This window comes from Cibotium barometz, chromosome 43, assembly GCF_041138505.1.
Source record: "Cibotium barometz isolate CiBa-2024 chromosome 43, ASM4113850v1, whole genome shotgun sequence".
Taxonomy (NCBI): Eukaryota; Viridiplantae; Streptophyta; class Polypodiopsida; order Cyatheales; family Cibotiaceae; genus Cibotium; species Cibotium barometz.
The window spans coordinates 11283790-11296524 of record NC_141088.1 but is presented as its reverse complement, the minus strand read 5'-3'; the positions used below and the strand labels follow the sequence as shown (position 1 = coordinate 11296524).

Genomic DNA, 12735 nt, shown 5'->3' with positions numbered 1-12735 from the left:
CTTCAAGGATGCAAGGTGAGAGTCATGATGTCACAATTGCAAAGCTATCATGCTATACATGTCCAGATTTTTAGATGAGAGCATGTGATGGACATCCGTTTGTTGTATGTAAGCATATGTATTTTGTCTATTTGCATATACTTGGTCTTAATGTAAACAATAACATGTTTATACACCAGCCATATCTCAAAAAGGAAGACCTAGCACATGTATTTTGTCTATCTGCATGTACTTGGTCTCGATGTAAACAATAACATGTTTATACACCAGCCACATCTCAAAAAGGATGACCTAGCACATGAATTTTGTCTATCTACATGTATTTGGTCTTGATGTAAGCACATGTATTTTGTCTATCTACATGTACTTGGTTTTGATGTAAACAATAACATGTTTATACACCAACCACATCTCAAAAAGGAAGACCTAGCTAGGATTTTAAGTACAAAAAGTTCTATGCCAATGTAAGCATGAAGTGCCGCGCGGGGGGGGGGGGGGGGGGGGGGGGGGGGGGGGACCGAAAAGTGAGCACAATTGAGTGAGAAGATTTCCTTTTTTTAATAGTTTGGGTCTGTTAGCATGATTGAGCAAGCATTTTGAGCTTTGTGATTGATTACACTCTTTCATGAAGTGCCTAGAAGAGACAATGCCAATAGAAGTATTAAGAAACATTCCAAAGTTAATTGTGAATTCAACAAATTAATTCACAAACCATGCACCACTTTTTGCTCATCAATGTGAAAAATGTATGGCATAACATAAAATTAAATGAAGTTATAAAATGTAAAAGGAGCTTCTTAGTCATAATAAACAAAGACAAAAAACCTAGATTGATCATAATAAATTTCTACAATAGTGAAACTGAGATAATGTCCATAATGTTCAAAGCTCTAAGTGTAAGAGGAGCTTCTAAATCTAAAATAAACAAACACAAGAATCAAAACATGGAATGATGTTCCAAACAAGAAGGCATCAATGGTATTCTAGGTTGTTTGGCTTTGTTCTAAATCTCCAAAAGAAATATGTATGTTAGTTAGAAGAAATTATATTTCAATGCACATTAGTGGGAATAACTTTACTTAAGCTTAGAAATACTTATGACCTTGCAGAGTAGGGTTCTAGTAGGTGCTCGTAAATGTGCTCATCCTTCTCTCACGTATCACATTGCAATTCATATATGCTACTACAAGACCAAGTGTCCCAATTCTAGAGAACAAATCCACAACAGAATCCCCAGGCTTGCTGAACAATGAAACAATATACTTGTAGAACTTATGGCCTCTCTGGAAACCACCTTTCCAAGAAGAGCCCTTTCTTTTAAACCAAATCTTTAGGAGGAACTCTGGTGATTCAATAAATTATCATTCAAAATCAAACTACATGATAAACATAAAGATAATGATAACTAAGTACATACATGTTGAAACAAATTCAAAATTAAATAAATTCTTGACAAAAAACAAAGATAATTGAAACTAAATACATACATATCATGAATGAGTTCATGCTCCACATCAAGTTCCTCTCAAGGTTCAAGTCTTTAACTTGATCACTATGAATTGAGAATACATTTTTTAATGAAGAAGAGCGTACAATGGAAGATAAGATAAGGCATGTCACCTATGTTACACATTTATGAAGAAGAGCATACAAATGCAGATAAGATAAGGCATGTCACCTATGTTACACATTTAATAAGATAATGAAAATAAAGTATTATATGAAATTAGCTTCTATGTAGACTTCTATGCAGAAAGGTTACCTTTTTTGCCATTAGTCCCTTTTTTCTTCCGACCAGTGGTGTACACTTCACAACCTAGCAATGCACCACTACAAAACCTTGAATTGAGGCACAATGCTCCACCTTTGTAGCCTCTTTCATTGATTATAGGCATGCAAAGAAGCCAGCATCAGAGAGACAAAAGTTGGTAAATTTAAAGGCTGAGGTTCTTAGATTATCATCAACCCTATTCCAAGATGGAATCTTATTTATGGAACAACCCTCTACAACAATGTCAGTTGGAAAATCGCTAAATATTAGCTCAACACAATGATCCACCATCTTCCCTTTCACCTTGCCTTTAGTACAAATTATATTCAATGCTTCCATAATTTCACTCATGATGGTGGAGGGTTGCTTCCAATTTTGAACATCCAAAGCAAGATCTATATTAAAGGCAAATATAATTCCTATCACAATTTTAAATGTTAGCATGGCTAGGTCAAGTAGGGATCTTCATTGTGATATATGTATGGAGAGTCAACTCACCTTTTGGTTCCAAAATGTCTATTGGTGGATCTCCAATGTTCTCAATTTCCTCTCCACCACCAATGATACTACTGCCTCTTGCTTGCCTACAAGGTTTGTTCTAAAAGTTTTCCTAGGTTCATAGGTGGCATGAGTAATGTGGATGTCGATGTAGTAGACTAGGCATGGGATGTAATGGGAGTATTCTAAACATACGATACACATGCAAAACACATGTTACATCATGTAATTATATTAAGACACATGAAAGACAAACGATTCTCACTTACCTCATCCGTAATCTCATGTTGTGCTCGTAGAAGTAATGCAGACTTATGTTGTTGTTGATATAGATCCATCTCTTCATTTGGTGCTATATTTTTTTCCATGTCCAACCACCATGGACAATGATCTCTCTCAGTACTAGAAATAGCCTATGTATAGGTGTAACAAGAATAAGAGAAAGTTACAATTGACTATGGTATTACAGAAACTCAAAGGATACACACTTAATCTTCCCAATTGCAAGTCTTCATACATATATGTTGGTGTATCATTACAAGCCCATATAGTTGCTAGCGGAGGTATGCTCTCAAGTGAACCCACACTCACAAGCCACCTGCTTACTACATAAGCTGATTTTAATAGGTGTCAGTAATGATTAATTTAAGAGGTTAAGAAGTATATAGGACATAGTTCACCTGTGAATAACACGTTGTGTAGCCTTACAAAAATTGGGTTGATTCTCGATGTCATTGTTGAATCTAATTCTTCCTTAATGAGTCTTGAAAGCCTTTTAAAGTACTTTCTTCAATTAGTCATGGCATACTATGTGTACACATTGTCATTAGGGAGCCTCACTCTATCTGCATTACATATGTCATGCAACAAAGGTACCCCCAATTCAAAAATTTGAAGCTAACCCCCAATTCAAAAATTTGAAGCTAATAAACAAACATGTGCAACCAATCTTGTATCTTCCTCTTGTCATTAGGTAAGTACTCCAAGGTTTGTATAAGAGATTGGGAATTGTCAAGCATCCCCACAAAAAAGGATTTGTCTTCATTTTTAATGCAGGCAACAATAATCATGTTCAATTTCTTCTCTATGGCAATGTGTTTGCTTGGCTCATGCCAAGGCAAAGAAAGGATAGCACGCCAATAACACTCACCATTGCGAGGATCTGCAAGCCTCACATACTTCCATGCTTTTCCTCTATACATCACCTCTACCTCTCCGATGACCATTTGTTTGGCCTCATCATCCATGCCCTTTGTCTTTTCATCCACTTTTTTTTCCATTTCATCCCTTGATAGAAAATATAATATGATAAAATAAGAACAATTAACGTAAGTTCATGTTTTCACTTTGCAAATGGAAGACATATATGCAAGTTACAAGTAGGAAATTACCGTAAAAACAAGGTGTGTGAGTATTTGAATTGGAATGTTGTACCAACCCTTTTGTCCTCTTGCATCAACTATCTTTCTAGACTCTGCTTCAATCCATTTCTTATCTTCTTCATCAAATTTAGAATAAGAGTAGTGTCTGATTCCCCAAGTTTCCTAATCTGAAAAAGATTATCTCCAAATGTGTTGGGAATATACCCAAACTCATTGATCCTATCACACAAGACAACATTTCAATCAATGACCCAAAATGCACATTGGTCAATCAGATGAGAGAATAAATAAGTTCAATCGGGAGAGAGAAATTTCTTACTTGTTCAATCGGGTGAGAGAGAAAAAGAGTTCCCCAACATCATTATTCTCAAATGAAACAAAATCATTTTGGTATTCTACAATAACAAGAGCACAATTATAAATAAGTAAAAGACAAGATTTGACCATCGACATAAACAATTATAATATAATACTCACCTCTTTTAATGCAATCCATGAATGATTTGTGGTGATTGTTTCCATCAACTATGTGGATCATTTTGCTCCTACGGTATGGACCCCACTCTGCATTTGTGTTCAAGAGTTGTTCAAACCTATCATTCATAGCCTTCCAAGACTCCCTCCTCTCATCTGTCAGGGGTGTCTCTTCCCTCTCTAAATCAAGGATGGAAAAAATAAAGGACCCCTTACTTTCCAAGTAACCACCCATCTTCATAAAAGACCTTGAAAGAGTTTTCTCTATTGATGGACTTAATTTTTTAATTGGTTTTGTCAGAGTGAGCCTACATAGAGGGATTTTTGGAGGTGGTGTCATTAAATTCACCCTAATTATCTCTAGGAAACCTTGAGGTATACTAGTTTTCAAGAGCTTACCAAATATCTCTTTCCTCTTACCCATAGTTTTTGGCACATGTCTCCTGTGCACTTTCTTGTTGAGCACTTGATTCTTCAACAGATTCCCCTCTTTCCTGATTTCCTCCTTCAATACCTTATGCACTCTCTTCTTCATCCCCCTCATCATTACCTCATTCACTCCCTCCTTCATGAGCTTCATCATCCCCTTCAATACTAACTCATTCCATCTCTCCTTCCCCATCCCCTTACCCTTCTTTCTCTTCTTCCCCTTCTCTCTTACCTCTATTCCCTTCCTCACCTTCTCTGGTACCTCCTTCTACCCCTTACCCTTCTTTGCTTCTCTTCAATGTCAGTTTCTCCAAGCTCAAAAAAACCCCAAGCAATAGTAGATGAACCTTCTGCTGCTTCACTTTGACACACCTGCACAATCTTTTTTCTCTTACTACAGTTAGGTCTTGGAATTTCAACCTCCATGTTTTCACACAATCGTTTAGGTTTAGAGCAGCATGACCTTGTAAAATATCTACTACCCTTTGACAAGCTAGGTGAACATATTCTATTAGTGACATGAGAAAAACATAAGCAGTGACATGTTTTAAATTTTACTGGAAATAGAAATTAAATGAAAATTTCATTTTGTTTTTCTAAAAATTTTGGGATGGGGAATTCATTTTGTCATTGGGTGAGTGATAACAAATATCCATACACATATCTCAAAATTGCACCCATGACCTTGGTACTCATAATGTGATGTGCACCCACGACCTTGTAACAAATACATATTTTGAATACCATGCATTTAAGAAGATGCTCAAAATGTATAAATAAAGACATGTAGAAAACGAGAAAAATTTACTCAATTCGCATTGCTAATCAAACACTAGCTATACCATGTAAGTTTCTCTCCCACTATTTATGTGAAGCCCCTATCTCCAGATACAATGTAAGTTACTCAATAATATGTTTTTGAATTAATTCTTCCTCTATCTATGTGAAGTCTTTGTCTTTAATTGATTTCGACAAACCTATGTGAATCGAACAATCTTTGTGTTTTTGAAGTCCTTGTGTCTAATTTAAATTTCATGTGATTAGGCCTCTAGTTTGATTATGATTTAGCAGTGATCTATTAAAGCTAATTTAAATTTCATGTGATTAGGCCTCTAGTTTGATTGTGATTTAGCAGTGATCTATTAAAGCTAATCAATCTCTCTAGATTGAACCACATAAAAAAAGATGGGTTCTTTAGCTCACAAAATATTTATACTGAAAAACAAGCCAGAGAGTAAGCAACTTTAAGAAGCCCCCTCAACTTCCATGAAGTGATCAAAAGCATGATAATTCCCATTCACCATGGAAGGGATATTTTCTTGCATGCATCACGGTCTCGTGTTTTTAGACATGGTCACTTTTGTGTGTCAAGAATAGCACAATTGTTTGGTCACAATGCAAGCATGCAAATAGTATCATAGTCTTGTGTGTGGAGCACCATGTGTACTTTGAGATGGAATGGAAGGATTCTCATGTTCTTGACGAAGGGGTTTAATCTTGTGCATTGTAAGGATGGAGTGACATGGTTGTTCATAGATAGCTCAATCTATGCAAAAGAAAGATGGCATAGTTGTGCAGTTTTGTGTGATTATGATCATAGAATGTGGTCTCGTGTAAATCACGTGATTGAAGTGGAATGATTGTCATTTTTCTTGCACAAACTTTGAGATGTACATCTCGAGAACAAAAGTGATAGAGTAAAGATGATTTGCAGCTTGCATGGTAGTCTTTGAGGATATTGTCAACACGATGCGGATATTAAAAATACACATATATATATACCCAGTATTTCATATGAGTCGATTGATGTGGCTTATATGTTAGACTTGCCACAAGACTATCGTGTCCACCTTGTATTTCATATGAGTCGATTGAAGTGTTATCTTCACGATGGTGATAATCTAGTTGATGGTATGTTTGCTTTGTAGGAACCTGATCAAGAAGATCATGGACCAACTTATAGATCCTCGAATGAAGAGAAAGACAATTGAAAAATTGTATTCTTCGGGAGTTCCTTATAAAATGGAAAGGACATCCCTTGATAGATGTAACTTGGGAAATGGAGTTTCGGTTTCGTAAGCATTACATTCAGTTTATCATTGTGGATGATGATTCCTAAAAGGGTAAAATAATGTTAATGACCCTTCACGTGGGACGCGTACACACTGATACGTGAGATTTATATGCCAGTAATGCATGGGACACACAGACACTATATATGAGAAAACCAATGGCGACATACGAATGCACAACACCACTTATATTATTAAGTGTGAATAGGTAATGTTCATGGGTGATGGTTGTAGGCTAAAGACCCAGTGGTGTGTACCATGGGGGTACGAGTGGGAAAAAGCTAGGTGGAGATGTGTGGCTTCAAGGTTTAAATGTTAGAGTTGCCCCTTAAGGAAAGATTCATAAATTTATAATGTTGTTGCCTTGGCTTGACGGCTCGGGGGGGTCACTATATGTAAAATATCCCTATCGCGTGCGTTCAAGGCCTATATTTTAAATCCCTTATTTGTGAATTTTTAAATCTATATAATATCCCCTTTTCTTTATGAATCTGTAAATTTTTTTGAAAAAATTTTAAATCATACCCTTATGTAAATATATTTCTGTAAGTTTCATAAATTAAAATTATGCTTCTGTTGAACGCACGTGATATTCACATTTTTTTGTGAGTGACCCCCCCGAGCTTGACGGTTGCCAAAAATGAAGATATGTGCTACTATGATATTATGCAAAGAGGGTGAAGCACTCATGCATCACATGATGTTGTGCAAGCCAACTCCTTAATTAAATGTGATGCATGAGACATAGCTATGATGTGTCACACATGGAGAAGGAGTTAGAGCGCGTTCACACCCCCCCCCCCCAAAGTTTGGAGAGCCTGCGACCGCCAGCTCCAGTGAGAATACTGGCGGTTGAGTAGCAGTTTTTGGATTTTCTCGTTTTGGACTTTAAGGATTATTGTTTTTGGGCTTTTCTGAGGTGGGTTTTCTGGTTTTGAATACAGCAATGATATTATGATATCCCCTTTCCCAGGGGAATGGTTAAAAGCTATGCCGCAGACTTTCTCCGTGAAAACGTGCGCTTAAATCCTGCCTCTTCTGTCCATCATACATGTCTTACTCGTTGGTTGTAAAATATCAAATCCTGCCCGTCCATCCCAAGATGTCAAATCTTGCCCGTTAGTTGTTAAAAATATCAAATCTTGCACCGAAAGTTATCAACTGATTAGCAGTCGCATGTTTGATAGAGAGAGAGTTCGTTCACATGTAAGTAAGGCTACATCATTAATGGGACAATACTTCCAAGGGTTACTAGTGTACTTCAAAACATTAGCGGTTTGTGACCCTTCAAGTTGTTGATGAGGAAGTAGTCTCGGAGGTCGCTAAGGACACATTACCCTCGTGTCACGGGTGCCCAACATGCAAAAAGGTAGAATCTCAAAGTTAAGCCCACACCAAGGTAAGAATCCATAGTAGAATCTCCTCTTTCAAGCTTTGAGTTTCCATGATAACCCATGTTTTAGTAAAATAAAACACATGCATACCCCACATGTCAAAAGCTTCCAGAGGACACATTGGCATGGTGGTTAGGGATCCACACATCGTGGTGGATAGGAGTGCAGGTTCAATCACATGTGAATCCGAAACGAGAGCTTTCACTGCACAATTTCCAATGTTGAATACAAAGCCTTGATTTAGATGGAAAGTTGACCCTTCACCATAAAAAGAGAGAAAACAAGACCCAACCCTAGGTTAGAATGTTTGGATTTGAAAATTACTCTCAATTTCAGAATCCAAGATTAAGAAATTGCTAGATTTTGATTGGCCTTGGTTTAATAAGAGATATAATCTCTATAAAAAATGGCCTGCCTTTGTGTGTGCACACACACATATGCACAGAGAGAGAGAGAGAGAGAGAGAGAGAGAGAGAGAGAGAGAGAGAGAGAGACATGAAAAAGAAAAAATTGGAGTTTTTTTTTGGGAGGAGAGGGGGGAGGGAGATGTGGTTGGGAGGGAATTATTCTTTTAAGCTTTTGTATACTTTTTTAGTATTTTTCCTACATTGTTTCTTGATGAAATATTATAGATTGCTTAGGCCTACCTTTTATAAAAGAAAGATGAATTCTTTTCTTAAATGACACGATGTTTTCTATTTTTAAGTCTTCCATTAGTAGTGTACAAGTTACCATTCACATGAGTGAAGGTCTGGATGAGCAAGATTGCATACCCAATTTTGTCAATGGTGAGTTTGTGCATAATTTGGAATGTATATAACTTGGAACCTTATGCTAATGTTGGGAGCTAAATACGAACAACATTTCAACATCACTGTAATTTGGTTATACCTTTCATATGAAATGAGTGCCCAGATTCAAATTGTGTCACTTACATAAATGCTACCATTTTTGAGTGTGTAATAATGTTATAATAACCCTTGAATGTCCATCAAGCATTATTCATAAGACTCAATTGCTCATAAGCATCCAATCTATACATCACATAAGGTGCACCAAAGATTGCTAAAATTACGTACATATCACATCTAAAAGTAAAGTTTGAAATCACATTTCCTACTTTAACACAAGGTAAAACTCAAGTACATATAATTAGGTCTAAAATCACACTTTCTATTTTAACAAAGGTTGAACTCAAGCACATATAATCAAACTCATCAGTTACTATACAACACAACAATTCATGTACACGCGTGCATTTTGAAAATACACATTACCAAAAAAGCCTTCATTGAAAAGAATAAACCCATTTTTTATTGTGTTTGTGTCTTGCGTTAAAGAGCATCACCTCCATACTAGTGTACGTATATGCCATCTCGAGGGGGTTCACTTAAAAATATATAATTTAATAGAAGGTGTTTTTTATTTTACATTTTGGGATAAACTTTTAAAGAAATTACTTATGTAAGGATATTTTTAAATGGACTAAAAAAAACTTGTAAGTTTGTATAAAAAAGGCGTCCTTTATTTCACAAATAAGGGATATTCAAAATACCCCTTGAAGGAAGATGATATATATGTTTCTTTATAGTGAGGACCTCGAGTATGTCATTCATACATGACACTTGTCACTTTCAAGAAACTTAAATTGTTGATTAGGTCAAGGTTGTATTTATTCAATAACTATCTCTTCCCCCCACCCCCACCCCACCCCACCCCCACCCCACACCACACCACACCACCCCACCCCACCCCCCCCTCTCTCTCTCTCTCTCTCTCTCTCTCTCTCTCTCTCTCTCTCTCTTCTTGTAAAAACATCAACATATATGTGAATCCACACTCATGATTGTTCATTGGGCAATTTCATAACTGTAACCATTCTGATCATTCAAATCATGTAAGAATGCATAGCTATACTTCAAGTTATGAAATGAATGCATGGTTTGAAGGTTATTGGTGCTCTTAAAGGATCCTTGGTCCACTTAGAAGAAGAATGCATGGTTTTGTGACAATTAAGTGGAAAGATGCATGGGTTTTGAAGGGTTTTGGTGCTCTCAATAGGTTTATTAGTCTCAATTGAAAGCAAGCTTTACACATTTAAATGGAGAATCACTTGAAAGATTTACACTTTATGAACAATGTGTAGAAAAAAGCATGTGTGAAAATGTATACCTCCATGTGTAGAAAATGGAAGTAATTGTTACAAAATTTAAGAACTTGAAGGTAATTATATGCAAAACGCCTCAAATTTTGTTGATTCTGAGACCTTCAAACATAAATCCAAAGGCATTTTAAGAGCTTAAGGGTTGAAATACATTGAACTTGGTTTTTTCCCCCTCTTAACATAGCTAGTTTAAGAACCTCCTTGTGGGGTTCTGTTGTGTATGGGGGACCTACTAGCCTTCTCAGTTTTACTATATAAGGTGGCCTTGGGATGGGTGAGTCTTCAAGAGAGTGAACTAGTGAAGCACAAAAGGCACACTTGATCACAAATAAGGATAAGTCATGGCGGCCTTTCTTTGCGTCAAGAAGAGTGGCATTAATGTCAATGTTGCAATGCTTATGGTAGTGTATGCATTAGCAAGCCTTTCTCTTTGTAAAGCGTGTGATGTGTGCCACACCACTCCCACTCCCACGAACCCGACTCCCACTCCAACTAACCCGACTCCCACTCCCACTAACCCGACTCCCACTACGCCATCATCGACGAGCACAACGTGCCCGGTTGACATAGCTAAGATAGGGGTGTGCAGCCCTCTGTTAGGGGGGGTTCTCGCGGATGGCAAAGGAAGCGAATGCTGTGCGCTGCTCGGCATCCTGGGCCTCGATGTGGAGATTTGCCTGTGCTTAGCCCTCGATGTCAACATCCTCGGCCTCATCACCATCGATGCAAAAATCGACGTTATCGTCTCCATCCTCACCACCTGCGGCTACACAGTGCCCCAGAACTTCTCCTGCCCTAACTAAGCTGCTGCCCCAGATCCACCTCTACTTAATTATTATTGTGTGCAGCCATGCTCTTATCGTTTTTATATATCCTCGCAGAACTTACTCGACCCCATGCTTTCTCTCGTTTTCTTTTCCTTTGATTTATCTCAAAGCCTGGTTTTTCCAGATCGTGGAGCCCAGAAGCATTGTTGGTTTGTGCGTGTGCGTGAGCGAATGAGAGGGCCACGCTTGTAATTTTTAAAATATATATATATGATCTATTTACTTGTGTGTGAAAATAAGTGAGCGTAGCCCTTTTTACTTTGAACAAATAGGGTGAAATGCCAGGGACCTTCTAACGTTTCCTTCTGTGTAAGATACACGCGCATCTAATTCCAAAGGGCCCAATATGGGACCAAAATCTTGGTTCGCTATTAATTAATTAGATGAGACAAAAGGACTTTAGACCAAGGTTTAATTTAAAAAAATGGAATGTTCCGAGAACCACCTCAGTGCGAGTATAAAAACCACCGAAACGTCACGAGAGAGGGAGAGGACATAGCGCGAGAGAGGATCCGGTGAGGAGAGGAGCAGGCGGGGTGGTGGCGGAGACGAGGAGAGGATCGAGGCGGGGTGGTCGATAGAAGCGGGGTGGTGGCGGAGACGAGGAGAGGATCGAGGCGGGGTGGTCGATAGAAGCGAGGCAGGGTGGTGACGATTAAGGTTTAAACCTTAACGATTAAGGTTCACTAGGTCATTTTTTTTCAATAAAAAATCAAAGAGAGTTGGCTGGGTCGAAAGCTACGAAGCTATGAAGCTTAATTAACTAAACATTAGAACCTTATTTAATTAATCGAGCTCGTTAGAGCTGGATTAATTAATTAATGGGTGTAGCCCGAATATGGTTAATATACTTGCGTTTGGTTAACTAGTGAAAATTGAAAATGGATTAATTAGTTGAGTAGATTTTGTTTTTTTTGTGAAGGAGTTTGTAAAGCTTTTATCAAACGTCACGTTAGCATGAGAAAGCACGACTTTCCCCAAACCCTATCATGACTACAAGCAACTGCCTTAACGAGAAAAAGCCATATATGTATGTGTGTGTGAGAGAGAGAGAGAGAGAGCCTGGTGGTATTATACTGGAGGGAGACATGTAGGGGTTTTTAAGAGCCAAACGGCTTCCTCTCTCACATGTAGGTCAATGACACCTTTGTTTGCCCAATTCTCTCATTTTTGAGACTCACCACATCCTAGCCAACACCTCCTAGCAAAAAATGAGCTCCATAGGAAATTTACATATTTTTTTTTGCTACCATTAGGAAGAAGCTTTAGAGAAGTTTTATTGTGCATTAGAAGCGACGAGGTAAACACTTCTTTAAAAAACATACACATGCATTAAAAAAAACAAACATACACATGCATGATTTCTTTTCTCTCTCTCTCTCTCTCTCACACACACACACACACATGCACACACTCTCTCTCTCTCTCTCTCTCTCTCTCTCTCATACACACATATTCCCTTACTTGTATATGCTTCTCTCTTTCACTCTCTCTCTCTCTCTCTCTCTCTCTCTCTCTCTCTCATATACACACACACATTCCCTTACTTGTATATGAAAGCACTATAATTTAGTTTTGAAACATTGACACAATTAAGTGTGAGCTAGATTGGAACTTGTTCTATAACTACGTTCCTAATATGCATCTTAAGCAATCATGATGATATGGCAATATGACATCTACCTTGTAAGTCACGAGTAACTTCTAATCGGGTGCTTTCGTGG

The 12735-nt window shown here is 37.7% G+C and overlaps 1 protein-coding gene across 1 annotated transcript; it reads left to right on the top strand.

The window, feature by feature from the left end:
* The first annotated feature begins 10480 nt into the window (after nucleotides 1-10480).
* LOC147613521 (cortical cell-delineating protein-like) lies at nucleotides 10481-11247 on the top strand. Its single transcript, XM_086781182.1, has one exon. The coding sequence runs from the start codon at nucleotides 10526-10528 to the stop codon at nucleotides 10985-10987; it is 462 nt and encodes a 153-aa protein (XP_086637308.1). The 5' UTR covers nucleotides 10481-10525; the 3' UTR covers nucleotides 10988-11247.
* Nucleotides 11248-12735: the final 1488 nt, after the last annotated feature.